This window comes from Diabrotica undecimpunctata, chromosome 6 (assembly GCF_040954645.1).
Source record: "Diabrotica undecimpunctata isolate CICGRU chromosome 6, icDiaUnde3, whole genome shotgun sequence".
Taxonomy (NCBI): Eukaryota; Metazoa; Arthropoda; class Insecta; order Coleoptera; family Chrysomelidae; genus Diabrotica; species Diabrotica undecimpunctata.
In genome coordinates, this window is record NC_092808.1 from 22,271,780 (window position 1) to 22,298,290 (window position 26,511).

At 34.0% G+C, this 26,511-nt stretch overlaps 1 protein-coding gene across 4 annotated transcripts in view; it reads left to right on the forward strand.

The window, feature by feature from the left end:
* Window positions 1-26,511, forward strand: part of LOC140443276 (patj homolog) — a 62,555-nt gene that overhangs the window by 10,821 nt on the left and 25,223 nt on the right. For all 4 annotated transcript variants that reach the window (XM_072534426.1, XM_072534430.1, XM_072534428.1 and 1 more), the window contains exons 6-7: window positions 443-582; window positions 6,945-7,203. In XM_072534426.1, coding sequence (XP_072390527.1) covers window positions 443-582; window positions 6,945-7,203 — 399 coding nt within the window. The remainder of the gene's footprint in view (window positions 1-442; window positions 583-6,944; window positions 7,204-26,511) is intronic.

Below are 26,511 nucleotides of genomic sequence, written 5' to 3' on the forward strand. Positions count from 1 at the left end.
TTTATTGCTTCTTATTATTGCTTATTTATTAATCATTAGATTTATTTATTTCTTGTGGGAAGAGAAGATTGTTAGAATAATAACAATAATATAAAGTAATTACCTACTAGCTATGTGTATTGCTGGATCAAAAACTCAGTATGGTAACAAATTGGACTATATAGCATGTGTTCCAAGGTCTATCTCTCATCAGAAAGACTTGTGGAGACTGTACTGAACTGAACCGTATTGTCTAGCTGGCAATTATAGTAAAATAATATACCAATGTATGTATTAGCGATATCTAACAAGGAAACATGAAGTCTGGTTTGATGACACCAATATATATGGGTTTCGACACAGAAATCCATTTTGATTAAGTCTTCTAACACAAATTCTTTTTCCAATTACCCAGAGCTTTCCGTACATATTTTATTTAACCTGGCATATATTTATTTTTTAGGATTAGGGATAAGCTTGGAAGGTACTGTTGATGTGGAAGGTGGAATAGAGCTACGGCCGCATCATTACATTAGATCTATATTACCCGAAGGCCCTGTAGGTCAAAATGGCAAGCTTCGACCTGGAGATGAACTTTTAGAAGTAAGTACTTGCATAACATTAATACAATAATTGTAAATCAACAATAAGTTATTATATTCTTATTATAAATATTATTTATTATTATAAATGATAAGTTTTTCAGTGCTTTGTGCTTCATAACCATCAGTTTTGGAACTTCTTACTTAAATTACTCTTTTTTAAATCTTGGATCGTACTATTTTTAGTTAATCCTTTGAAGTTTCTAAACGCCTTAAAAAAATCAGGGAGAATAGTATTATTTTCCAGTGAAAACCAACAAAAAGCTCTCAGATCCCTGGTATGAAACAGTTAATGACTTTAATCTGTAATATGGTCAATGAATCTAGTCGATCAATGAAGTGTCCCTTCAAAGAAACTGAGTCAGTATAGATGAAAAGAACTTTAACATTTTTTCTGTTATATTTCGGTTAATTTGGAGATTTAGCTGTGTATGTAAGAATACAGATTTCAATTTATTGTAAAAAAAAAATTGTAAATAATATACATGTTGGAGTAAATACGAATTTTTAAAATATTGATTTATAAAATATGAATTTTTGATATAATGATTGTCTTTTTAAGCCCAATCTCTAAATTAAGCTTTACTATTACTTTGTTTTATAAAGTATAACTCTTGGATGTCAACTGATAGCTAATTAAAATTTGGTGGCGTTTTGTTTAACTGATGAATACGTTTTAATAAGTTGTTATAAACAGTAATCGTTGCCAGTTTATTTTATTATTATATAAATTGGATAGCAAATTAAGTAAACAATTAAAAAAAAATCCAACACACTTCCCTTATCATGTTAACCCATTAATGGCCAAAGTATCGAAAACGAAACATTTTTTTAATTATTTTTTTCTACGATTTTCATATGATGAATATTATAGTTTATGTATTCGTCTTTTATATAAATAGTTTATTGACGTGTTTGTTATCGTAATAGTCCATATTATGTGTTGTATAATTTTTGAAATAATAATCAAAATACTCCAAATTTACTAGTATCTGTTGGTGTCGTTTGAGCTCGCATAATAAATCACAAGATATTTAAAATTAGACAAAACTAGCATTCCTTGTTCAATTAGAGATTGTAGAATAATATTATCCAAACAGAATTTGAAATATGACTACTTATAAAATTTTATAACGCCTTAAAGATAATGTTTCGTTTATGAAACTTTGGCGTGATCCGTGAATTTATTATCCATATTGGATAGTCTACAATAATACAAAATGTTTCAGTCTTAGTTATTATTTCCAACTGTGTAGTGGTTTCTTTGGTATAATAATAGTGAATTAAAGTGGTATAATAATAGTGAGTCTACTCGTTAGTAGCTATTTTTTACAATTTTGCAGTATTTTTACCGTGAATCAAGATGTCCAGAGGGTATGTAAAATTTGTTATTAGTATTTTGTAAATCCCATATACATATTCCATATAAATATTATTACCAGATAATATTGCACATACATAATCCCATATACATATTATTATCAGATATGTACGATAATACATTTACATATACGTATTCTGAAACGATCTTCTATTTTTAGACTGTCCGAATATGAATAGACCTCTTTCAGTGAAAGAACTGCAAGCTATACTGGAGGATGATTCTGATTTAGAAGAAGCGGATGAGATACATGCAGTTTATATACCTCCTTTAGTTGATGTGTTAACAGATGAAGAGGATTTGGATGATAATCTTCTTATAGAGGAAGGGGCTTTAACTGATATCGCTGGAACATTCGAGTTCCACACAAGGTCTCGAGATGAGGCTAAGACGCCCACAGAATCCATATTGGAATCATCTACAAGTAGGGGGAAGAAAAGAAAAGTAAGTTCCCAACAAAAACGCAAACCAACGCAATATACACCTGACTGGTCTAAATCGTTAAAAAACTATTCCTCTTGTCTAAAAGAAAATGAATTTAATAAAAAGGAAGAAATAAAGCTGAGACTTGCTGCTGGGAAAACACCATTTGAAATATTCTCTTTATGTTTTGACGATATTGGATTCCAGAAGATACTCGAATTCAGACTGAAGTATGCCCGGTACAACAACAGACATGATTTCAAACTCTCTCCAGCTCAACTGCAGAAGTTTTTTGGTATTTTAATTCTTACCGCTTATCATACACTTCCGGCGTGTGATATATATTGGTCAAAAGATCCAGATAAAGGCGTGGAGCTCGTTAGAAAGTGCATGAGTCGAAACACCTTCCGAAACATAAAAAGAAATCTTCATGTCTCTGGTAATAATAACTTAGAGAAAAATGATAAATTTGCCAAGATACATCCATTATTTTTGCTGATGAACAAACGATATTTGCAGTTTGGACTATTTGCTCATAATATGTCTATAGATGAACAAATGGTTCCTTATTTTGGCCGACATTCTGCAAAAATGTTTATGAAGGGTAAACCAATGCGCTTTGGCTTCAAGGTCTGGTGCTTGTGTAGCTCAGAGGGATATCTATACCAATCCATTCCTTATGGTAGCGCAAATCCAGAAAGGCAGAATACACATTGGGGCGCAAGTAGTTTTGGATTTGCTACGTGTACTGCAAAACCCTTCAAGACATAGAGTTTTCTTCGACAACTTCTTTTCGAGTATTGCACTATTTCATATTCTAGGTGAAAAAGGAATTTTCTTTACTAGCACCGTGAGAGAGAATAGGTTACCAGGATGTCCTCTACAAAGTAGCAAAGTGCTTGGAAAAAAGAACAGGGGCGAGTTTGATCATGCTTTCGACAAAAAGGCAGAAGTATCAGTTGCAAGGTGGAATGATAATTCCGTTGTAACTGTAGTCAGCAACAATGGAACGGTTCATCCAATTGTTACAGTTAAAAGATATAATCGGAAGCTACGAAAGGAAGATTCAATACCTCAGCCGAATATGATTAACGATTATAACCGACATATGGGAGGTCTCCTAGATAATTCGGTATCAAATTACAGGATCCGAGTAAGAAGTAAAAAGAAGTGGTGGTCCTTGTTTATGAACCTTGTGGATTGTTAATTCATGGAGAATTTACAACATTGCGAATGACTCTCGAATCCCCCAATTGCAATTCCGTTCTTCGTTGGTTTTGTCACTGATACAGAACGAAAAAAGATTTACAGCTGCTGAAGAAGGTGACTCTGAATCAGATCCAGAGCCAACGCCATCCACATCTGCATGGGGTCGTCCTTCTAAAGGAAGTTTACCTTCTGATATTTAATATGACCAGACTGGCCATAATGTCGTTCGCGAAGAGCGTAGACGGCGGTGCAGACTGTGCAAAACTAACTCTGTTTATATGTGCGGAAAATGCAAGGTTCACTTGCTCGCTGACTGTTTTAGTGCGTTCCATAAAAAATGAGATGCCCTAATGACGCTACTGCCATACTACCATACTGCCAAGTAATCACTTTATCTTATATAATTAACTATTGTAGCAATATCTTTAGTTTTTAATTGATAAAACCAAGAAATTTCATTTAAACACTATAAAACGTATAACTTTTAATTTACTACATATATTATGCCAAAGTTTCGTTAACGGAAACATTATTTTTTTGTAATGTGAAATATTTTTATTATGCCTTTATTTATAAAGTATATAAACTTGAATTGCAAGAAATCTGATTATTTCAATGCTTGGCCATTAATGGGTTAAATAAAACCAACTGTTTCGCAAATTTCTGGTCAGAATATTGTAGGATCTGGTCACCAATGTCACCGATGTGTTTCATTTCATCTTTTAGAAATTGTGCATTGTGATATTTTAAACCCGCTTACAGCAGACGTCTTTCTAGTGTAGATACATATACAGTGGAACTTGGATATTACGGCCTCGGTAGTTAAGTCATTACGGTTTTATCGTCAATTTTTAACAGGTCCGGCCAAAAACTATTCGATAACATTAAAAACCCGGTTTTATCGGCTAAAAATAAAGTAAGCCTCGTCTATAGCGTCATAAAATTTTACAGTAGGTTGTCGTTTTTATTTTATGAAGAATAAAGTGCAATGCAAAATTTTAAAAGCTTTTAATGAGGAGGGAGAAAATGTTAAAAATATTAGGAAGTGATGTAGATTCAACTCTACTCAAATGGTTCAAGCAGTGTCGCAGTTCTGATATTCCTGTGTCCGGGTCACTTCAAAAGGAGAAAGCTACATAGTTCGGAAAACTGTTTGGTGAAGATTTCACATGCTCTAACGGTTGGCTAGGTCGGTTTAAAGCCCGACACTCAATTTCCATCGCGAAAATTGTTGGAGAGGCAAAATGTGTGGACGAGAACGTACAGGTGATTGGTTACAAAACACATGACCACAACTAAGGCAACCGTACAAGGATGAAGATATCTTCAATGGCGATGAAACTGGTGTCTTTTACAAATTAACGCCAGACAAAACTTTAAATTTCAAAAATTAAAAATGTGTTGGTGGAAAACAAAGAGTCATGGCTTTTGTTTGTGCAAACATGACAGGTATAGAGAAAAGAAAACTTTTGGTTATTGGGAAAAGTTTACATCGTGGATGTTTCAAAAACATAAAAACACTGCCTGTAAACTACATAGCCAATAAAAAAGCGTGGATGACTTCTGCTATTTTTGAAGAAAAATTGAGAAAGTGGGACAAGGATCTCTCTTCAAAAAAAAATTCTCTTAGTTGACAACTGTGCATCCCACTTAATTTGACCAATATCAACCTAGTTTTCTTACCAGCCAACTGCATGAGTGTCTTGCTGCCTATGGACCAAGGAGAAGTTTAAAGAGCCATTATCGAAAACAGCTTTTAAAAAGGATGATTTTTTGTATGGACAATGAGGAACCCGTGAACATTACCACCCTTGATGCAGTTCAATTTTTAGACAATGCATGGAGTGCGGTTACGTCAGTGACAATTTGTAAGTGCTTTCGTCAAGCTAAATTGACTGTAGTTTCTCCCGATGTCCAGGATGTTGACGAAGATGACGAAATGCCTTTGTCAGAGTGGATACAAAAATTTAATGTAAACCAGAGAGAGTTTGGAACTGATCTTGACTCCTACATTTCAGTAGACTATCAGGTAGAAACATTTCAAGTTTTAAGTTATAAAGAAATTATGGAACAAGTGCAAAATGTGGAAATTGACGTTGATGAAAATAATGAAGAAGAAGAAGAAGACGGCGTTAATTGTCCTACAATCTAAGATGCAATGAGAGCTGCTGAGACCATATCCAGGATTTACCAGTTCACGGAGGCATCCACAACTACCAAAGAAGCAGCTCAGATTATAAAGGACACTACAGAAAAACTTTATTTTTCGGAAAGGCTTGTGCAGAAGAAAATAACTGACTTTTTTCACCATTAGAGAACTTTTTCATAAAAAATGTAAGTTTCATATACATGATATGTTTTATTTCTTATTTTTTTTACCCTAAATGTAGCTGTAATAATAAATAATGCTGTAATAAAATTTTGTCTCGTTAAAATTTCATTTTTTTTTTCTACCTCTTTTATAACGTCACTCTGATATAAACTTCATTCGTTTTACATATTCCCATCCGTCAACAAACGCACGTGAAAAACGCACGTGAAAGCCAACAGGGTCGTACTGAGGTATATTATATGATTTTTAAAAATATTTACTTTTGAAATTATTAGTGTAAGAATTTCTTGAAATTTAATCACTGTGAGCAAAATTTAATGTTCCATTGAAGGAAAATGTGCTAAAATAAAATATTCATTAACTGAGAGATACATAACAAAGTAAACATTATGAATAAAAAAGCAACACGCTACAATTTGAATTTAAACAGACTGGTAAGTTTGGATCTGTAACATGAGAATCCGTCTGGCTTTAGGCAATAAATTATATTTAATAGCCTCTTGACGAATGAGAGGGCGAATATCAACACGTGCTCATGTTTACAGATGGGAATTTGCCAAATGAATAAACTTTAGCCTTATTGTTTTACTGGACCCTTCAATGACACTATAACCAAGTTCCACTATATACTAGTCCCAAGTACATGTCTAATCTGTCTTTGAAACTGTGGTACTACCACAGTAGGTTTTTTCCGTATTGTTAATAGTACACAGTGTGGATCCGCTGATGAAATAAAATTGTTTGTCTCGTTATTTTAGAAAATGACCAAAAACGTTGGGACTCATCAACTTTGAAATTCAAATGTGCGCTTTTTAAACATAAATTTACATTTATAGGATGATTTACGCAAGTCCGGCGTAGTCCATAATCTTTGTTTTTAATGAAACACTCTGTATATTTTATTTCAGTGTAAAATGTCAACACATCAACAACTGACCGATAAAAATCTACAATATTGACAGATTTAGTTTAATTATTGACATATCTATCTGTATACCATACTTTTTGAAATTTTTAGGTAAATGGCCAGAAATTGCTGGGTATACGACACGTAGAAGTAGTGAAGATATTGAGGGAACTTCCGAACGCGGTACGGCTCGTCTGTTCGAGAGAACACAAAAACAACAGGGTGATAAATACTTCTCAAGACAGAGAAGCATTCGAAGCTAGGAATATACTGGGCGGTAGCTTGAAAAACCTTCTACTCCAACCAGAACAAAAGTTGTTAAAAGCATTAAGTGATACTAGTCTTAATACTTCCAGTTCTGTAACTACAGGTAAATTTTCTTGTCTACTATACCTCTACCTGTCGAGCAGACAGGCTGCAAGTAGAACTTTAGCACTTGTTATAAAACGAAAGTCGATTTCACTCACACGTTCTATTCTTTTTCACTATCATTAGTTCTAAAGCCGAATATTGAGTATTTTATTTATATACACTTGTACAGAAACAGTAGACCGTTTGGAGAAAATACCATGTATTAGATAATAAAGAGTATCTTTTGTAATAAACTATGTAACAAAAATTTGCGAAACTTGAAGCCTCTTTGACACTGTGCATATAAAGTCATCTTCCCCAACTATTTTCTGAACCACAAAACTTAAACTAATTTATTTTTAGGTAACTGAACTAAATAAGCTATCTGCACATTGTTTTTATATTTTACTAACCTAAGCGTTCAAAAGAGTGGACGGGCGTCATTTTATAACATTATATTTCACGGGGTCATAGGTTATAAGTACTACTTCATTTGAAAGCTAATGGATGACTCTGTGGGATTCTGTACCGTGAATTGCACATAACAAATTAAGTCATTCTGAGTTCATTCGTTTTTGGATCGAAATAATAGTACGGAAATAAATTTCGATCCTATAGATTATGTTTGTCATCAAAAACGTCAATTTTTCGTTTTTATTTTTTTACGTGGGATGCAATCAACTTGAAATTCAAAAAATTCACATAAATATTCGAGGATTTACAAAACTTGTCTATTTTTTATAGACTATTTATATATATATATATATATATATATATATATATATATATATATATATACATGTATATACATATATATATATATATATATATATATATATATATATATATATATATATATATATATATATATATTATTATTATTTTTTGGTTATAATAACCAAATACTAGACTGCATTTCATTTCAGTTGAACTTCCACAAGTGCTCCTGATGATGAGTTGAATAACTCGAAACACGTGTAGAGCAATGGTGGAGTTCCGATTGAAATGAAATGCAATCTTTTACTTTCATATATATATATATATATATATATATATATATATAATGAACCAGAAGTATTTGCTGACAACGTAAGGAAGTAAACGTTAAATATTGGGTTTGCAGCAATAAAAAATGAAACGTGTACTCTTGTAAATTTTTAATCCAAGCTTTCGGACATTGGTTATGTCCTTCATCAGGGAGCTACAAATGTGATGAATAGTTTGTTCTCTATGGGTTCCCCATAGGTGTACCAAAAGTTTGTTTGTAAAATTTGTTGTTAAATGAAAAATAATTATTTTCGAACAGAAAAGTTAACAGTTTGAAAAAAGTGTCCTTATCAATGTTACAATGCTGAGCAATAATCTCCCATTTATTACTAATGGCAAGTGTACATATATCTAGATAAACATTGGATATTGGTCATCTAAATGAAATGTTCTCCTATTTGTTACTACTAGATAAATTTAACAATAACACAATCATTTATCAATTGACATTTAAAAGAATTTTGTTTTACATATTAAGTTTTTTTGAAAGTTAGTAATTTTTGTATACACACTGAAACTGGGGTCATACAAAACAAAATCACAATCAACTGTAACATTTTTATAATTATGAGCTTGTTTCTTTATGTTAATTTAATAAGCTATGTGTGTGTTGAAACACTGACAGGTTAAAATTTCACTCCTTTATGATATTAATAAATATAAATAATAATTTATATTGCCACGATACACCTAATGATAGGCCTATAATTTGCTGTACTGCCAGTTGCTTGATATTAGTGGTGTGGGATTTTCACTTGTCAATACGAATATTTTTAAATTTACAAATGAAGAGTTTTGAAAAACCAATAATAAAAACCACTGGATTGTGTTGACAAAAACTAATGGCGATAGAATAAAATTAAGAATAACAATTTCATGAATGTGTGTATAATAATTAAGTGTTGTGAATGTAAAGTAATTTTTTAATTTTAATAATAGAAATAGGTTTTATATTGAACAAACATGACAGACTGTGATAAATCTTATCAACATTATATACCATCATTGATGATACAACCTCATTAAGTTTGTAAGTAGTGAATTTTTTAATTAATTATACCAACGGTAACAAACTATTCATTACATTTGTAGCTCCCTGATGAAGGACATAACCAATATCCGAAAGCTTGGATTAAAAATTTACAAGAGTACACGTTTCATTTTTTATTGCTGCAAACCCAATATTTAACGTAATCTTCCTTATTAATGGACGTATAGCGGCATACGAGTCACTATAGATAGAAATAGATTTAACGTAAGACAAATTTTGATTTATTGACTTAAAGAAGGCCTCTGGCTGAATACAAAATAAACAACTGATCGAATCCTAACATGCGACATAGCAAATGAACGAAGAGGATATAACGAATATATTCAGATACAAAAAACAAACAAGGCGATAACCAAAAGGGTACTGGACAGTATCTTCATTATTGTTGAATGTATAGCAACATACGAGATATCGTAGGGCACTATAGATAAAAATAGATTTACTACAAGACAAATTTTGATTTATTGACTTAAAAAAGGCCTCTGGCTCTATACAAAATAAACAACTAATCGAATCCTAACATGGCAAAAATAAACAATCAAGGCAATTACTAAAAGGGCATTACACAGTATCTTCATTATTAATGAATGTATAGCGACATAGGAGATATCATAGGGTTCTTTGGATAAAAATAGATTTACCATAAGACAAATTTTGATTTATTGACTTACAGAAGGCCTTAGGCTGAGTACAAAATAAACAACTGATCGAATCCTAACATGCAACATAGCAAATAAAAAGGGAGGATATAACAAATATATTTAGATAGAAAAAAAACAAACAAGGAGACTACCAAAAGGACCCTATACATCGTATTCGGTATTATTGAACGTATAGCGACACTAGACATATTTGCTTTATATATAAAGCATAAGGTAAATATAAGGTAAATTCGCTTTATTGACCTGAAAAGGGCCTCTGACTGTTTACAAAATAAGCAACTAGCCTAATACTAACATATGTCACATCAAATCCAACGATGTGAGATGTATAGTACATAAAATGTATATAGCGTGCCATCAATATATATATATATATATATATATATATATATATATATATATATATATATATATATATATATATATATATATATATATATATATATATATATATATATATACAGTAGACTCCCTCTATAACGGGAACTGAAATGGCAGACTAATTACCTCGTTATAAGCGGATCTCGTTATATCCAACAACAATAATACTGTACATACAAATGAATATGTAGTTTTCTAAAACATTAACTTTCTATAGTGAAGCCATTCGGAGCAATATAAGATGCTAATAAATGTTGTTTGAATGGCGTTTTTAAAACAAAGTTGTTTACTTTTATTGTCAATGATATACGTTAAAACAAAAAATCTGTATTCTGTAAATATGTATAAAGTGTATTTTCAAGAATAACATAAACTACTGCTTCTGCAATTTTTTGCTTCAGTTTTATGCTTCTTCATTTGAGTTTTGTCCTTGGATAAAGTTTCTGACAACCTTTAAAACACCTTCCACATCTTGTCGATTAGGACCCATATTATTAAGTGTGAATGGTCAACCCTCTACAATGACACTTGTGAATCATAAATTTTACATTTCCGACTAAAAATCATAAATTGTAAGAAGTTTATTGCGGGCGGCCCGCAGTTAAAAAGGGTATTTATTTTCTCTCGTTATAAGCAAATTTACCTCGCTATAGAGGCTTATAGTTCAATAGAAATTTCACGGGACATCTAATGTACCTCGTTATATGCGAAACCTCGTAATAACCGTGTTCGTTATAGAGGGAGTATACTGTATATGTATATATATACAGTGTATAGTAAAAAAACCATGATATTAGGTCAGAAGTGCACTAGATCATACTTTATATTTACTCGGATTATATGCAAAAAGTTTATTATTTTAAAAATTTAATGACTGGCTGTAGATGACAATTGATTGGATCCCCCGTCGCATGCAAATGGCAAATTTACTAGTATAAACATAAAATAAAAGTACTGTTTTCGCACTCATAAATTTTTGTTTCATAGTGTAATTGGTAAGAAAGATTTATTCAAATTTTAACCACATAATTTTGGTCAAGCTTGTTCAAAGCTTGTTGGTTCATAATTAATGGTAAAATTTTTTCCATATGGTTAACACTTTTGATTCACATTATATAGAATAGTTAACTGCTGTACAAAACTTATTTTTATATTTATTCTAAATTATAATTTAAATATCACTGTGCATATCTATAGCAAATGCTTTCTTTAGCTGTACATTGCTTTTATCAAACTCAAATTTTTTTTCACTAGTCTCCTCTTAAATGTGGAGAAGCTCTGGGTGGGTGTTCAACACCAGTCATATTTCTATGCAACTGTAGTCTAAACAATTGTAGATTTAAGTTTTTATTATAACTTTCTTCAACAACTACAAATTTACACCATTATAATCAATACAATAGTCAGACATTATCGAAAGTAAGTATGAGTTTAGGTTAGCAATAAAGAAAGGAATGGACTGGAAAGGAATGATGAACCAAATAACAGAATTATTAAATTATCAGAAAGAGAAGAGAAGACTAAGTGGATAATATATGTCAAATAGTTATTCTTTACTCAATGTCCCCGCTCTTACTAGTAAAACAACAATGTTTAGGCAAACTTTATCTTTATCAATCAAAATATCACACATAGATTTCAAAAATTCTTTACCGACTCGATACCTTTTTATATAACAATTTACCTTTGGCCTTAAAATTAAAATACGTTTCTTCTTCAACTTTTATCCCGAACCCGTCTTACTGCAGCCATTTAACTTACTTTACATCTACCATTTCTTCGTGTTACCCACTCTAAGATTCTATAACCATATTTCTTGGAGTCACTTGGCAGTCTTCAGTGTGTTTGGCACCTACGAGCTAGTGCCTCGCAATCATGCAAGATATACTTGGTTACTTACTTACTTACTCCGTGGCGTTACAACCCTTCGTGGGTTTTAGCCGACTTGACAACATGCCTCCACTGTTTTCTGTCTTGAGCAACCTCCATCCATTTCTCCACGCCCATAGTGCTTAGGTCTCCTGCTATATTATCTCGCCACCGGAGACGAGGGCGTCCGCGTGGTCTCCTTCCAGTTAGGACTTCCTCCCACACCAGTCTTACTGTTCGTTCGTCAGAATGTCTTCTGAGGTGTCCTGCCCATTGGAGTCTTCTGGACTTTATTTCTTTTATGATGTTGGCGTCTGGATAAAGTTCTTGCACTTCTGATTATGTGTTCCAGAGCTAAGTTGAAGAGTTGTGGTGAAAGTGCATCTCCCTGTTTTAGTCCATTGTTTATTTCAAATGTCTCCGAGTATTGTTGTCCAACTCTACCTTATATCGTAACCGTTCCATACACATCCGTATCAACCTATCTTTTTTTTGGAAAGCCAAGTTCCTGCATCGCTGTCCACAGTCTGGCCCTGCATACTCTATCAAATGCTTGTTTAAAATCTATGAACATCTGATGAAGCTCACGATCAAACTCCCAGCATTTTTCCGTTATCTGTTTTATTGTGAATATCTGGTCAATGGTAGAGCGGCTCGGTCTAAATCCGCATTGATAATTTCCAACGATTCCTTCTGTGTATGTTTTAGTTCTTTCTAGCAGAATGTTTGCAAGGATTTTGTAGGTGGTGTTTAGAAGTGTTATTCCCCGGTAGTTAGTACATTGCTTTTTGTTTCCTTTTTTGTGTATTGGTACAATAACCCCTTCTTTCCATTCATCTGGCATTGTTTCTTCTCGCCAAAATGTTTTAAGCACTCTGCGGGTATACCATCGCTACCTGGTGTCTTATTATTTTTAAGTTTTTTAATTGCCTGTATTACTTCTTCGTATGTCGGGTATTTGTCTTCTATTTCAGCTATATGTACCTCTATGTTTGATGTATTTCTTCTAGATTGGTCGTTTAATAGTTGATAGAAGTATTCCTTCCAGGTTTTTAGGATTTCCTTGACATCAGTGATAAGCTGCCCTCTGTCGTTTTATATATATCGCATATAAAAGTTATCCACTTGGTTGGTTTAGATTTTTTGCTACAGAGTATGCAGTTTAAGTCTCCATGAAACAGTCTAATTGTATGCAGGTGCCCTTTGACTGACATACGTCTAGTAAGAAAGCCTGTTCTGACTCTGAGCTGATTCTTGATTGTTTTTCGCAGTACTTGAGCCCTATCAGCACATATCCTAAAAATATACATTTTGCCATGTATTTGGTCGGATATATTATCCCAGTGTCAGTTATGTTAAGTTCGATGCAGACTTTTTTCCGGTCGTGGATGATGCTTAGGCATATTGCAGGAAAGGAAGAACTAGACAGGAAACCATGTCATGGGCTAGGCATTTTACATATTGTACAGGAATTACTAATCATTCAAAATAGCACAGAATGAGGAAAAATTTGACGCATCTGCTGAACGAAAAGTTTTTGAAAAAGAAAGGCGGCAAGCTACATTGTTAAAAAAAATCAGGAAACACTTTTATTCCTTCATATTTTTTTTTTGTAAAAAACGATAAATAAAACATTTAATTTCTCAAATGCACACATTTTCTCCTAGTAAATTAATGTGCGTAACAAGCAAGTACTTATGTACTCTAAAAGATGTGATTAACAATAACGTTCATTCATTTGTTTCATGATTCATTTGTTATACATTTGGTGCCCCACGTTGGGGCGTCCTAGAGGGGAAGAGTGGGAAACGAATGCAGCATTGGATAGCTAGAAGTGTACTCTTTCAGTACGAAAACACGTTTTTGTCGCTGTAGTAGTATTTTTTCTGTAGAAGTTAGAAAAGAACGTGTTTTTTCTCCTGCCGATAACAATGTGTGACGAAAAACATGAGCAACGGATTAATGTGAAATTTCTCGTTAAATTAAAAAAAACTCAGACTGAGTGCTATAATTTGTTGAAAGAGGCCTGTTCCGACTTCTGTGACCTTTGGAAGTAAGTGGCAACGCCGCGTGAGCAGTTTGGGGGAAGTTGGTGGAACGAAAAGCATTGCAACACAATCATCGGTGCAAGAAAGAATATATAAACGTTTTGTTAAAAGACTCAGTTGTTTAAACTTGTTTTTAATAGTGTAAATTGGAAATAGTAAGAATAAATCTTCACTTGAAGTCTTTTTTTGTTTAATCACATTGATTTCGAGTGAAATCAACGACAAGGCCTATGGTGAGAATTCTCTATCTCGTGCACGTGTTTTCGAATGGTATAAACGGTTTTTTGAAGGCCGAGAGAGCGCCGAAGATGACCAACGTCCAGGTCGACCTAAATAAATTATCTCTGTCTCTGTTTCAACTCCGCAAACAGTGACCAAAATAAATGAAATTGTGCGCGGAGATCGTCGTATGAGCATTCGGATGATTGCTGAGAATGTAAATGCCGATAAAGAAACTGTCAGAAAAATTTCACATGATGAATTGAACATGAAGAAAGTCTGTGCGAAGTTGGTCCCAAAAAATTTGCCCCTGACCAAAAGCTCGTCCGTCAACAGATCTGCTCAGATTTTCTTGAGAGGTTACATGAAGAGCCTGAATTAATGGAAAACATCATCACTTGTTACGTATACAGTGTACTATACTATGGAGTGGAATCATGGACGTTAGATCTAGACACAATGAGATGACTTAACGCCTTTGAAATGTGGACCTATAGAAGAATTATGAGGGTTTCCTGGGTAAATAAAGTTACGAACAATGAATTACGGAGAAGAATAGGCAAAGAGAAGGAAGTTCAACTTACAATTAAAGAAAGAAAGCTACAGTATCTCGGACATGTGATGCGGGGCGAGAAGTATGACATCCCGCGACTCAATGCAAGGAAAGATAGATGGCAGAAGCATCGGAAGAAGACGAATTTCATGGCTTAAGAACCTGAGAGAATGGTTTGGATTCAGCTCAAAACAACTATTTAGCGCTACTGCCTCAAAAATTAAAATAGCTATGATGATTGCCAACCTTCGTAGCGGAGATAGCACCTGAAGAAGAAGAAGATCATCACTTGCGATGAAACCTGGATGTTCAAATGCGATGTTGAAACTAAGCGACAGTCCATGCACTGGAAAACTCTGCATCGACATTAACGGCATCGTGATAACTGAATGGACTCCAGAGGGTCAAACTGTAAACCAAACTTACTATTTGAAAGTTTTGGTAACGCTGCGAGAGCGAGTTCGTAAGAACCGGCCTGAGTTGTGGAAAAACAAGCCGTGGATCTTGCACCAGGACAATGCACCTGCCCATAACGCGCTGTCTGTGAAGCGGTATTTAGCCACTAGAGGCATTCCAGTGCTCGAACACCCGCCGTACTCGCCTGATTTAGCATCCTGTGACCCTGTTTCCGAAGATCAAGTCTGCCTTAAAAGGAATCCGGTTCGAGTCGATGGAAGAGGTGAAGCGAAAAACAGCGGAGCTCCTAAAAGCTCTAACAAAAGAAGACTTCCAGCATTGCTTCGACCAATGGAAAAAACTAATGGAACGGTGTGTGGCGAGGGAAGGGGAGTATATTGAAGGAGAGCTTTCGATTGTAGAATAATTTTTAAAATTAAACTCTTTTTCACAAGCAGTTTCGTTATTTAATAGCCAGACCTCGTATAACATTGATAAATTGAGAAAACCATAAGAAAACCATAAGAGAAAACAATAAGAGACAAAATGGAATCGGAACTAGCAGAACTTTTGCAAGTATTAATATACACGATATACGCCTGGCCTGTCCTCCAGTTCTATTTTAATGAAGCATTTTTTTGGCCCTTAACGGCCTAGCCCCTAAACTGTTTTCCGTATTCCTTTTTTCCGTGTTTTTAGCAAGTTTTTTTTTTACTGCCGGATGCCCTTTCACAAGCAAACTCTCTTATTTTATCCGGGCTTGGGACCGGCACTGGTTGTTACTGAGCGACTCAATCTTACGTCTTATTGAGTGGGCGTTCTATTCAATTAATGAATTTCAGCGAATCCGTCGGCAAATTTTCCAATATTTCCTGCTGTTCTTATTAGTTCTTAATAATTTAAATCCGGAGACTGCCGTATATTTCTAATCCAAGAGAGTTTTTTCCCCAATTCGCGTTTTCCTTCAATTTTGCCGAGTGTTGGAAAGCTTGAATAAAGATAAGGAACTATTGAACAGTGAAACGAAGAAAATAGCTTATTTTGGCCATATTTTTAGAAACAATGCTTATGGTTTTCTGGTATAAGGAAGTTCTCTTGTTTACAAAATTTAAACCAATGGTTCGATATCAGGGAGGCCAGCACAATTAGCACAAGTTGGAGAAAAATTCCAGTTGGTGGTCTCCAAGATCCGATGAGGAAAGAAGGCATGTGAAGAAGAAGACCTTATGTTTATTGTTTGGGTCTAAATTTCATACTAATGCAAGATAATGTGAATACGCTACCCAGTAGCTCCGATATTCATCCCATCGTATACGTTTGGGATTTGTTGAACAAGCAATAATTGAAAAATTTAAAATATATAGCCTAAGATCATCTTCGCAGGACCACGTGCAGTTTGCTAAGCAGGTGTCATGTAGACATTCGTGGTAGTGAAGAATACTCGTCGTATTGATTGAACCTTATTCAAACACATCACCGTATTCCTCTACAAAGAAAAATGCATCTATCGTTTTTGTAGTGTTTTAGATTAGGAATCACATGTTAAGCATAAATAAGTTCTTGTTTGTTGTATGTATTCATTGATTAGTAGAAAATTGATTCCTTGAGAGTTTAGACTTTTTATTTGTATCTTTCAACTCAAAAGGTTATAGAGATATAAATTTCAGTACCTATTTGTACTAATTCGCTGAAAGCAATATATACTAGTGCGAATAAGTAATCACATTTCTGTACTCCTAAATGATTAAGTTCAGACTGTACAAAATCTTTTTCGCACCTGTTTTATCACACATACCGACACTAACTACTACAAAATTTAACTGTTCATCCACAAGAAACAATAACACAACAGTTTACTTGTAGAAACATATTGCCTCGTTTTTGGTACCCAGATTGTTTGCTGTTCAAGGTAACGTTATTGGACGCTCTATAATTTTAATTTTGAATAGTTTTTGTTTTAGTAGCTTAGACACTTTTTATTTTTTTTAATCTAATTTTAAAATATGTATATTGTCGATCACGAGAATGTTGTCTAACTGGCATTTTCTTACTTTTATATTAAATTATCTTGACCAAAGTTTTCGTTTTACACATTTCGTAGTTTACATTATGTACACTTGTTAACGGCAATGTTTATCGAATTCGAATATTTTTAGATTCTTAAAAGTTAACAAGTTTGTTTTGACAGACAAAACTTATTTTTGTATACACCAAATATAGTTTTCTATCAAATAAATGGTGACGGAAAAAGAATGATCACACTCCAATTTTGATCACTTTACATAAATCGAATTTTAGTCTTTTATTATGGTACAGGGAGATCAAATAGAACATCTACAATTACCATTTTATGTACATTAGAGTACAACACTTTTTAATAAAAAAAACTTTAACGTCGAAGTATATTCTGTTGTAATTGGTACAATGTTTAATTAAAAAATAAATTAAAAATCCAAATGGATTACAATAGTTGATGTTTTTCTTCAAAACGTTTTCGGACTTATCAGTCCATCTTCAGTGAAGTTAAAGTTCTTGCGCTAATATCCACAAATCCAAACAGTGGTTGAGTTTACATTGCAGACTACATACTTAAGTATTAAATTAAACGTGATAATGCCGATTCGCCAAGGCTGCTGCATTGCACCTACACTCTTTAAGATTTATTTGGAGGGGGTTTTGGATATTTGGAAAAGACCATACACTGTACAGCTTGCATTTTGCTGATGACCAAGTAATACTTGCAGAAGATCAAGATGATATCCACTACATGTTACGAAAAATAGATGAAGAATATACTAAGTGGGGCTTATCAATTAATCCATCAAAAACAGAGTACGTAGTAGTGGGAGGTGAAGGAAAGCACTTAGAACTAGGAAGCAAACAAATTCAAAATACTGAAAGCTATAAATATCTCGGTGTAAACATTACAAACAATGGCCGGAATACAAAAGAAATAGCTACTAGAATTGGTCAAGGAAATTCAGCAATACGTCAACTGAATAGTATACTTTGGAACAACCACATCACCCGAAACACAAAAATTAGGATATACAAAAGTATCACAGAAAGCATTGCTACATATGGTTCAGAGCTTTGGGTAATAAATAAAAATGACGCATCCAAAATGGAAAAGCAATGGAAATGAATTATTGGAGAAGATGTTGCCAACTCACTAGAAGAGATAGAGTAAGGAATACTGAAATCGGAGAGCGTATGGGCATAGACATTGACGTCCTGGAAACTATAGAATGCAAAGGGCTGAAATGGTATGGCCATGTAGAAAGGATGAATGATCAACGATGGCCAAAGAGACTGTTACAGTGGATCCCCACCAACCGCAGGAAAAAGGGAAGACCAAGAAGATCGTGGAGACAAGAAGTAAAAGGTGCAATGGAAGATAGGGGTCTACAAGTAGATGACTGGAACGATCGCAAGCGTTGGAAGCTAGGTTGCGAGAAACGGCGGCAGCTGTAATAAACTCGTTATATATATATATATATATATATATATATATATATATATATATATATATATATATATATATATATATATATATATATATATATATATATATATATATGCCGATGAATACGGATGTAACTACCCGGAAACAGTATATCTCTACTCGAAATAGCACTCACATCAGTCTTGGTCTGCAAGAACTTGCCAACTTAATTTATCCATCTTTAACGAAGTTGGCGATGATCATTAGTTAATAAACAGTCGTGAACACCACAAGTGGTATCAATTAGGTGGTTCCACTAAAAAGGGGAACAAGAAAAAGCGTAATAATAAAATATCCAAGAAAAAGATTGAGGAATAAAATCGGTTTATGAAGTAAAATTCTACTTTATACAGGGTGTTTCAAAAAAAGGTAACCCTGTCTCTAGGGTAGGTAAAAAACTGAAAAATAATTGGGGTTTGCTTAGTAAAAAATTTTTGTAACGCCATCCGTTTTCGAGATACGGGGCGTTGAAGAAAAAAAAATTTTACGCATTTTTTACGATTTTGCCGAAACTACGGGCAACATTGTAGTGAAATTTTATACGAATATGTTTTGGAAGCTGATACATCCCATGAATTTGTTTTTATATCTGATTCTCATAGATAGCGCTAGTTACACGGATCGTACTAAGTATTAGTCAATATAACTTTTTTAAGAGTATAATTATTAATCAAAATTTCAAGTAAACTTAAACATCATTCAATTTTACACGAACAAAGTAATCTTGGTAAAACTCGATACTGTGTACCGTTTTCGGAATATTTTGATTTGAAAATTATGAAGTAATAATTGATGCTGGTATAAAATAGTTAGTAATTAAACAAAGCTCACAAGAAGAAAATTAAATTAATGACTAAGAACATAAAATAAAATTCAATTCAGTAAGTGTTCAAAATGCCCTCCGTTTTCTCGAATACACAAGTCTATTATTTTTTCTAAAGATTCCATTAACCTTCTAAACGGTAGGGGATCAGCTATGATGTCAATAAATTGACGTTGAATTCTTTCTTCCAATTCTTGGCGTGAATTTACCTCTGTAGCATAGACTTTTTCCTTAATATACTACCAAACTGCGTAGTCCAAAGACCGAGGAGGCCAATGAATCGGAGCTTCTGCACCTCTACCAATCCATCGATTCGGAAAATGATTACTCAACCAATTACGACACCTTGTATCAAAGTGTGGTGGAGCTCCATCGTGCATAAAAAATAAAGATCTTCTCTTGTTTAGCGTTAAATCTTCTAATATCTCGAATAAGGAATTGTTTAAAAAATCAAGATACATATCACCATTTAAATTTCCATGTAGAATATGATAACCTATTAATTTGTTACCTAAAGTTGCCCCAAACATTAACTTTAAATGAGTGTTGGTAATGTGATACCCTTTTGACTCGTGGATTCTCATCACACCAGTAGTGTGCATTATGGGAGTTAAACATACCTTGTCGCGTAAAGGTGGCCTCGTCCGTAAAAAGAATACATTCTAAAAAATTTGGATTGTGGGCTGTCCTTTGTTGCAATGTTTCACAAAAATCCACTCTAACCTGTAGATCATCTTTCAAGAGCTCTTGGACTTGTCTGTAATGATAAGGATGTAATTGCTGTTCTTTCAGTATCGTATATTGTCTTGCTATATTCCTTATGCTAACTGTTGGATCTTGATCAAGTAAATTTAAAATATTATTTTCTTTATTTCCAATCTCCGCTAGGAGTGGCACGAGAAGAAGAAGAAGAAGAAGATTTTCTTTATTAATTGTTCTTGTTGTTCTTGGTCTTTCAAGAATTTATTTTATTTGGTCTCACATTCCCAGTTTCTCGACAACGTCGTTCAACGGCTCTAAATGTTTTTTTACTTGGTAAGTTTCTTCTAGGAAACTTTTCTGCATAACGTGAGTTACAGTACAATGACCGCTACCATCCAGTAAGTTCCACCACGTGGATTCCAACACGGGGCTACCGCTTGAACATTCTGGACTAAATTGCGACGTATTGAACAGCAAGATCAGCAATTAATAAATTATAAAAACACGATGTTAAAATCAATATTTTTCAGTCTGATTAATTAAAAGTCTGATTTAAAATATAGTCTGATTTAAATTATTATTGTTGTTACTAAAATCTTTGTCAGTCGAAATAAAAGTTTTAATTGTGAAGTTCAGTTTTTAAAAAAGTATTTTTCCCAAGAACATTCATAATTGGCGCAAAGTCAGTACGGAAGTGGAAGAGTCTTTATAGATCCTCGTCACTTTTAAGTGTTTGTCCACTGTTCCAAGAACCAGCCCCAGGGAAACCGTCTGCAGAGTTCACCCGAGGGAATTAGAGAATTAGAATTTAGAAGAAGCCTTCAGGAGCAAAGGAATGCACATCGGCATCGTCTTTATCCTGTAAGCGATTTTATTATTATTTAGAATTAAGAAGATTAGATTTTGAAAGAATTCTTAATAAATCAGACTCCTCTGAGTCCTTAGATTGAATCAGAGCTAGATTAGAAGATAAATTAAACAAAGATTTGAATAAATTAACACAAAGATTAAAGTAATTTAAAAATATCTCCTCTAAGTCCTTAGATTGACTTTAGAGTCAGATTTAGACAAAATTGAATAGCTTAATAAATACTATATATTAATAAACATAGAGATTAATAGATAGGAAATAAGTAGATTAAGATTGATATATTTATATATTGATTATTGAAAATTACTATACCGATTTGACTATTGACTATATATTATATTGAAAATTTTTAAAATATGGCAGTTCCACAATTTGACGTTAAAAATTTATGCATTCTTCCAAGTTTTGACGGAAATCCAAATGAATTACATGAATTTATTAAAGTTTCTACAATACTTCTAAACCATTATTATGACAGACTTAATGCAGCTAATATACAAAACAAATTTTTGCTTCATGGTATTATCAGTAAATTAACAGGTAGAGCCAAGGAAGTTATATCTGTATATGGATGCGAAAGTTGGGACGAAATAAAAAACGCATTAATTCAAAATTTTGGAGACCAGAGAGACGAAAATTCGCTTACAAGGGATCTAGTAAATTTAAGACAAGGCTCAACAGAATCTATTATGCATTTTTATGAAAAAATCATGGGACTTTTAAGCTGTATTAATAATTACCTAGAATTACATACGATAAATGCCGATATTAAAAGGAGCAAACAAGAATTTTTCCGTCAACAAGCTCTTACAACATTCTTAGCAGGCCTACGAGAACCAATGGGCTCTGTTATCAGAGCAATGAGACCAGGAAGTTTAGCCACGGCAATACAGTACGTACAGGAAGAAAATAATGTTCGATATCTTCAAAAAAATCAAATAAGTCAACCTTCAACATCAGGAAGAAGCGAAAATTATCAAGAACGCCGACCTCAGAGACAGCAGATGCCTGTACAGATCCAGAAACCATTGTACCAACAGACAAATTTTGCACCTCCACGATGGCAGCAACCAATGAGACAATTCTATCCGCAGAATCAGTTTCAGCAACCACATCGGCAACAAAACTTCGATCAATTTAGACAAAATTCAAACCCTCCAGCATTCAGGACCCAGAACCAGTCAAATGTATGGGCACCCAAACCCGGACAGCCAAAACAGTCTAGACCAACACCTATGAGTGGAATATCAGAAACCACAACCAGAGGCCGTCAAAATTTTACACCAAATTACCGAGCACAGCCAAAATTCACCGTAGAAGAACTTTACAATATACAATGCCACGGAGATGAGCAAGAAGAGAATGCCAACTACAACGATTACTACGAACCTGAATACGACAATTTTCTACAAGATACATACGAAAATCAACCAACCGAATACGAAGAAAACGTAAATTTTCGAGAGGACCCACCAGAAGCAATCGGAACGTAATTGAACTTCATTCATTTCCCGACAAGAAGGAGCTACCCTACATCGAAATTTCTAAGCCTTCTTTACGACTTTTAATCGATACAGGATCTACAAAGTCATTTCTTAATCCAGAAATAGCTTCTTCATATTTTCCAAGTTACATAAAACACGAACCCTTTGTCGTCACATCAATTTTTCAAAACTATTCCCAAAAATATTGTGCCGAAATTCCTTCATTTTCAGAATTTAATTCTGACAGCAAAATGAAATTCTACCTCTTTAAGTTTCACAAAACTTTCGATGGTCTTATTGGCCTCGACAATCTAAAACTCTTCGAAGCCCAATTAAACTTCCCTAAATCGCTCCTAGTTACAAAAGATTCTACAATCCCCATTAAATATTACGAAACTAATAAAACACAATTTTATTCCATTCATTTGGAAGCAAATTCTATTAGCCAAGTGAAAATCCCTGTCAAAGAAGAAAAAGGAACCATCATTATTCCTACCCAAAAAGTACAAGGCGTCGTAGTACGAGAAGCCCTTACTAACGCCGAGAACCACCTCGCCTGGACCGAAATTGCCAACTTCACGTCAGAACCCATTCATCTTTCTCTTATGGAACCACTCGAAAGCAATAAAATAGACATTCAAGATTTCCATATATATTCCATGGAAACATCCTCCGGACCAGACTACAGACAAGATATCGACGACTTAATTAAAACCGAACATCTTAACGAAGAAGAAGAGGAACAAGTTCGCCACCTATGCCGAAAATTCTCCGATATATTTCACCAACCAGACACTCCTCTCAGCTTTACTAACGAAGTTAAACACCACATCAGAACCAAGGATGAGGAGCCTGTATATACGAAATCATACCGGTATCCGTATGTGCACAAGGAAGAAGTAAAGAAACAAATCTCTTCAATGTTAGAGCAAGGGATCATTCGACCAAGTCAATCGCCATGGTCCTCGCCTATTTGGGTCGTGGCAAAGAAACCAGATTCATCCGGTAAAATAAAGTGGAGAATAGTGGTAGATTATAGAAAGGTCAACGAGAAGACAATTGACGACCGATACAGAATTCCTCACATTAGCGATATTTTGGACAAATTGGGAAGATGTCAATATTTTACGACCCTCGACTTAGCAAGCGGATTTCATCAAATCGAGATAGCTGAAGAAGACATTCCCAAAACAGCATTTAATGTGGAAAATGGACACTATGAATATTTAAGAATGCCATTTGGACTTAAAAACGCTCCGTCCACGTTCCAACGTATGATGGACAACGTATTGAAGGGACTTCAAGGAGAAATATGCCTCGTCTATATGGACGACGTAATAGTATATTCAACATCACTACAGGAACACATAGTAAATCTCACAAAAGTATTTCAACGACTAAGAGAAGCCCGACTAAAAATCCAAGTCGACAAATGCGAATTCTTAAAAAAGCAAGTTAATTTTCTACTACACGTAGTCACACAAGAAGGCATAAAACCGAATCCAGCGAAAATTGAAGCAATAGAAAAATATCCAATACCGAAAACAGCGAAAGAAATAAGAGCATTTCTTGGACTACTGGGATATTACAGGAAGTTTATTCGAGACTTCGCAAAAATCACAAAACCTCTAACAAGATGCTTAAAAAAGGATGCAAAGATCGAACATACACCCGAATTCGTAGAATGCTTTGAAACGTGCAGGAAATTATTAATGAATGAGCCATTATTGCAATATCCAGATTTTTCCAAACCGTTTAACCTCACAACAGATGCCAGTAACTTCGCTATCAGTGCAGTACTTTCCCAAGGACCAGTTGGCAGTGATAAACCAATTGCCTTTGCTTCCAGGACACTAAATGAAACCGAAACCAAGTACTCTACAATAGAAAAGGAAATGTTAGCAATGGTGTGGGCAACTAAGTATTTTCGACCTTACCTATTTGGAAGAAAATTTAAAATACTTTCAGACCACCGTCCTTTGCAATATCTATTCTCCCTAAAGGAACCCAACTCCAAACTAGTACGTTGGAGATTAAAATTAGAAGAATTTGACTACGAAGTAATTTACAAGAAAGGCAAAGCTAATACAAATGCGGACGCACTCTCTCGAAACGAAATACACACAAAGGAAACTAAGGACATCGATTCACAAATTAAGGAAGTCTTTGATGATTTAGTAGACATGGAAGACGATGGATGGTCAACGACTAATAATCCAGATGCAGATCGAATAATCGACGAGATTGTAGAAGAAAAGGCAACAGAATTAATTTTAGAAAACATCCCAGAAGATACTGTTGAAAACGAAGATCAAAACATGGACGAAGACGGAAATGAAACAATACATACAGCAGTAGAAAATCCAATTCTTGGTATACCTATTTCGGAAAAACCACTTAACTTCTACAATAACCAAATTATAGTCAAAATCGTCAACTACAATCCACGACCTCCAGCAATTATACAAACCTTTCCGAATAAAAGACGTTATCATATCCAGCTGTCGAAAGATCAGTTAAAAGCTGATACCATAAAAATTTTTAAGGAACACCTCAACCCGAAAAAGAAATATGCAATTTTATTTGAAGCAGAAGAAGAAATTTTTGCAGAAATTTGCGAAATTATCAGGAAAACTTTTAAAAACAACGCATATGACTTAGTAAAGTGCAATCTTTTATTGGAAGATGTTAATCTAGAAGAACAACAAAAAGAGATTATAAAAAACTATCATGAAGGAAAAACGAACCATAGAGGAATAGCTGAAACAGAAAGTCAAATAAGGAAACGATATTACTGGCCTAATATGAAGAAGGACATAGAAGATATCATAAACTTTTGCGATATATGTCAAGAAAATAAATACGACAGACTTCCTCCCAAACCAAAATTTATGGTTACACCAACTCCCACTAAACCACTGGAAATAGTTCACATTGATTTATTCCAGGCTGATGGACAGAAGTTTCTAACCATAATAGACGCATTTTCGAAATATGGGCAAGCCTACCCAATAAATGGAGGAAACGCAATCAATGTACTCAACGCCCTATTGATTTTTATAACACATCATGGACTCCCAACAATGATAGTAGCCGATAATGGTACGGAATTTAAAAATGGAGTAATACAAGAATTTTTAGACTCTCATAAAATCTCAATCCACTATACAACACCAGAGAATCCGCAATCCAACGGGATGATTGAGAGATTTCATTCTACGTTAATCGAACATCTTCGAATCCTAAGGAACACCAAAGCAAAGCTCTCGATTAAAGAACAAATGCTATACGCTATAATTGGGTACAATAATTCCATACATTCAGCAACGAAGTTAAGACCCATCGACATATTAAACGGACATATCGACGCAAAAGATCCCTTTGACGTTGACATACAGAAAGTAATACTGAACAATTATATCCAAAATCATAGAGAGATAACAAAGGAATTATATAAGGAAGTAAACCAACAAATACAAGAGAATAAAAATAAAGTCATTGAAAATAGAAATAAATCGAGACAAGACCCTATTACGTATAAACCAAGCACAAAAATCTATACACGAAAAACAGTTACCAGAAATAAATTACTTCCGCGATATTCCGCAAAACATATAAAAAGAAATAACGAAGTGACTGTAAAAACATCAAAAACTACAGTTCACAAGAAAAACATAAAACATCAACCTAAATCAAAAACTAATTCTAAACCGTCC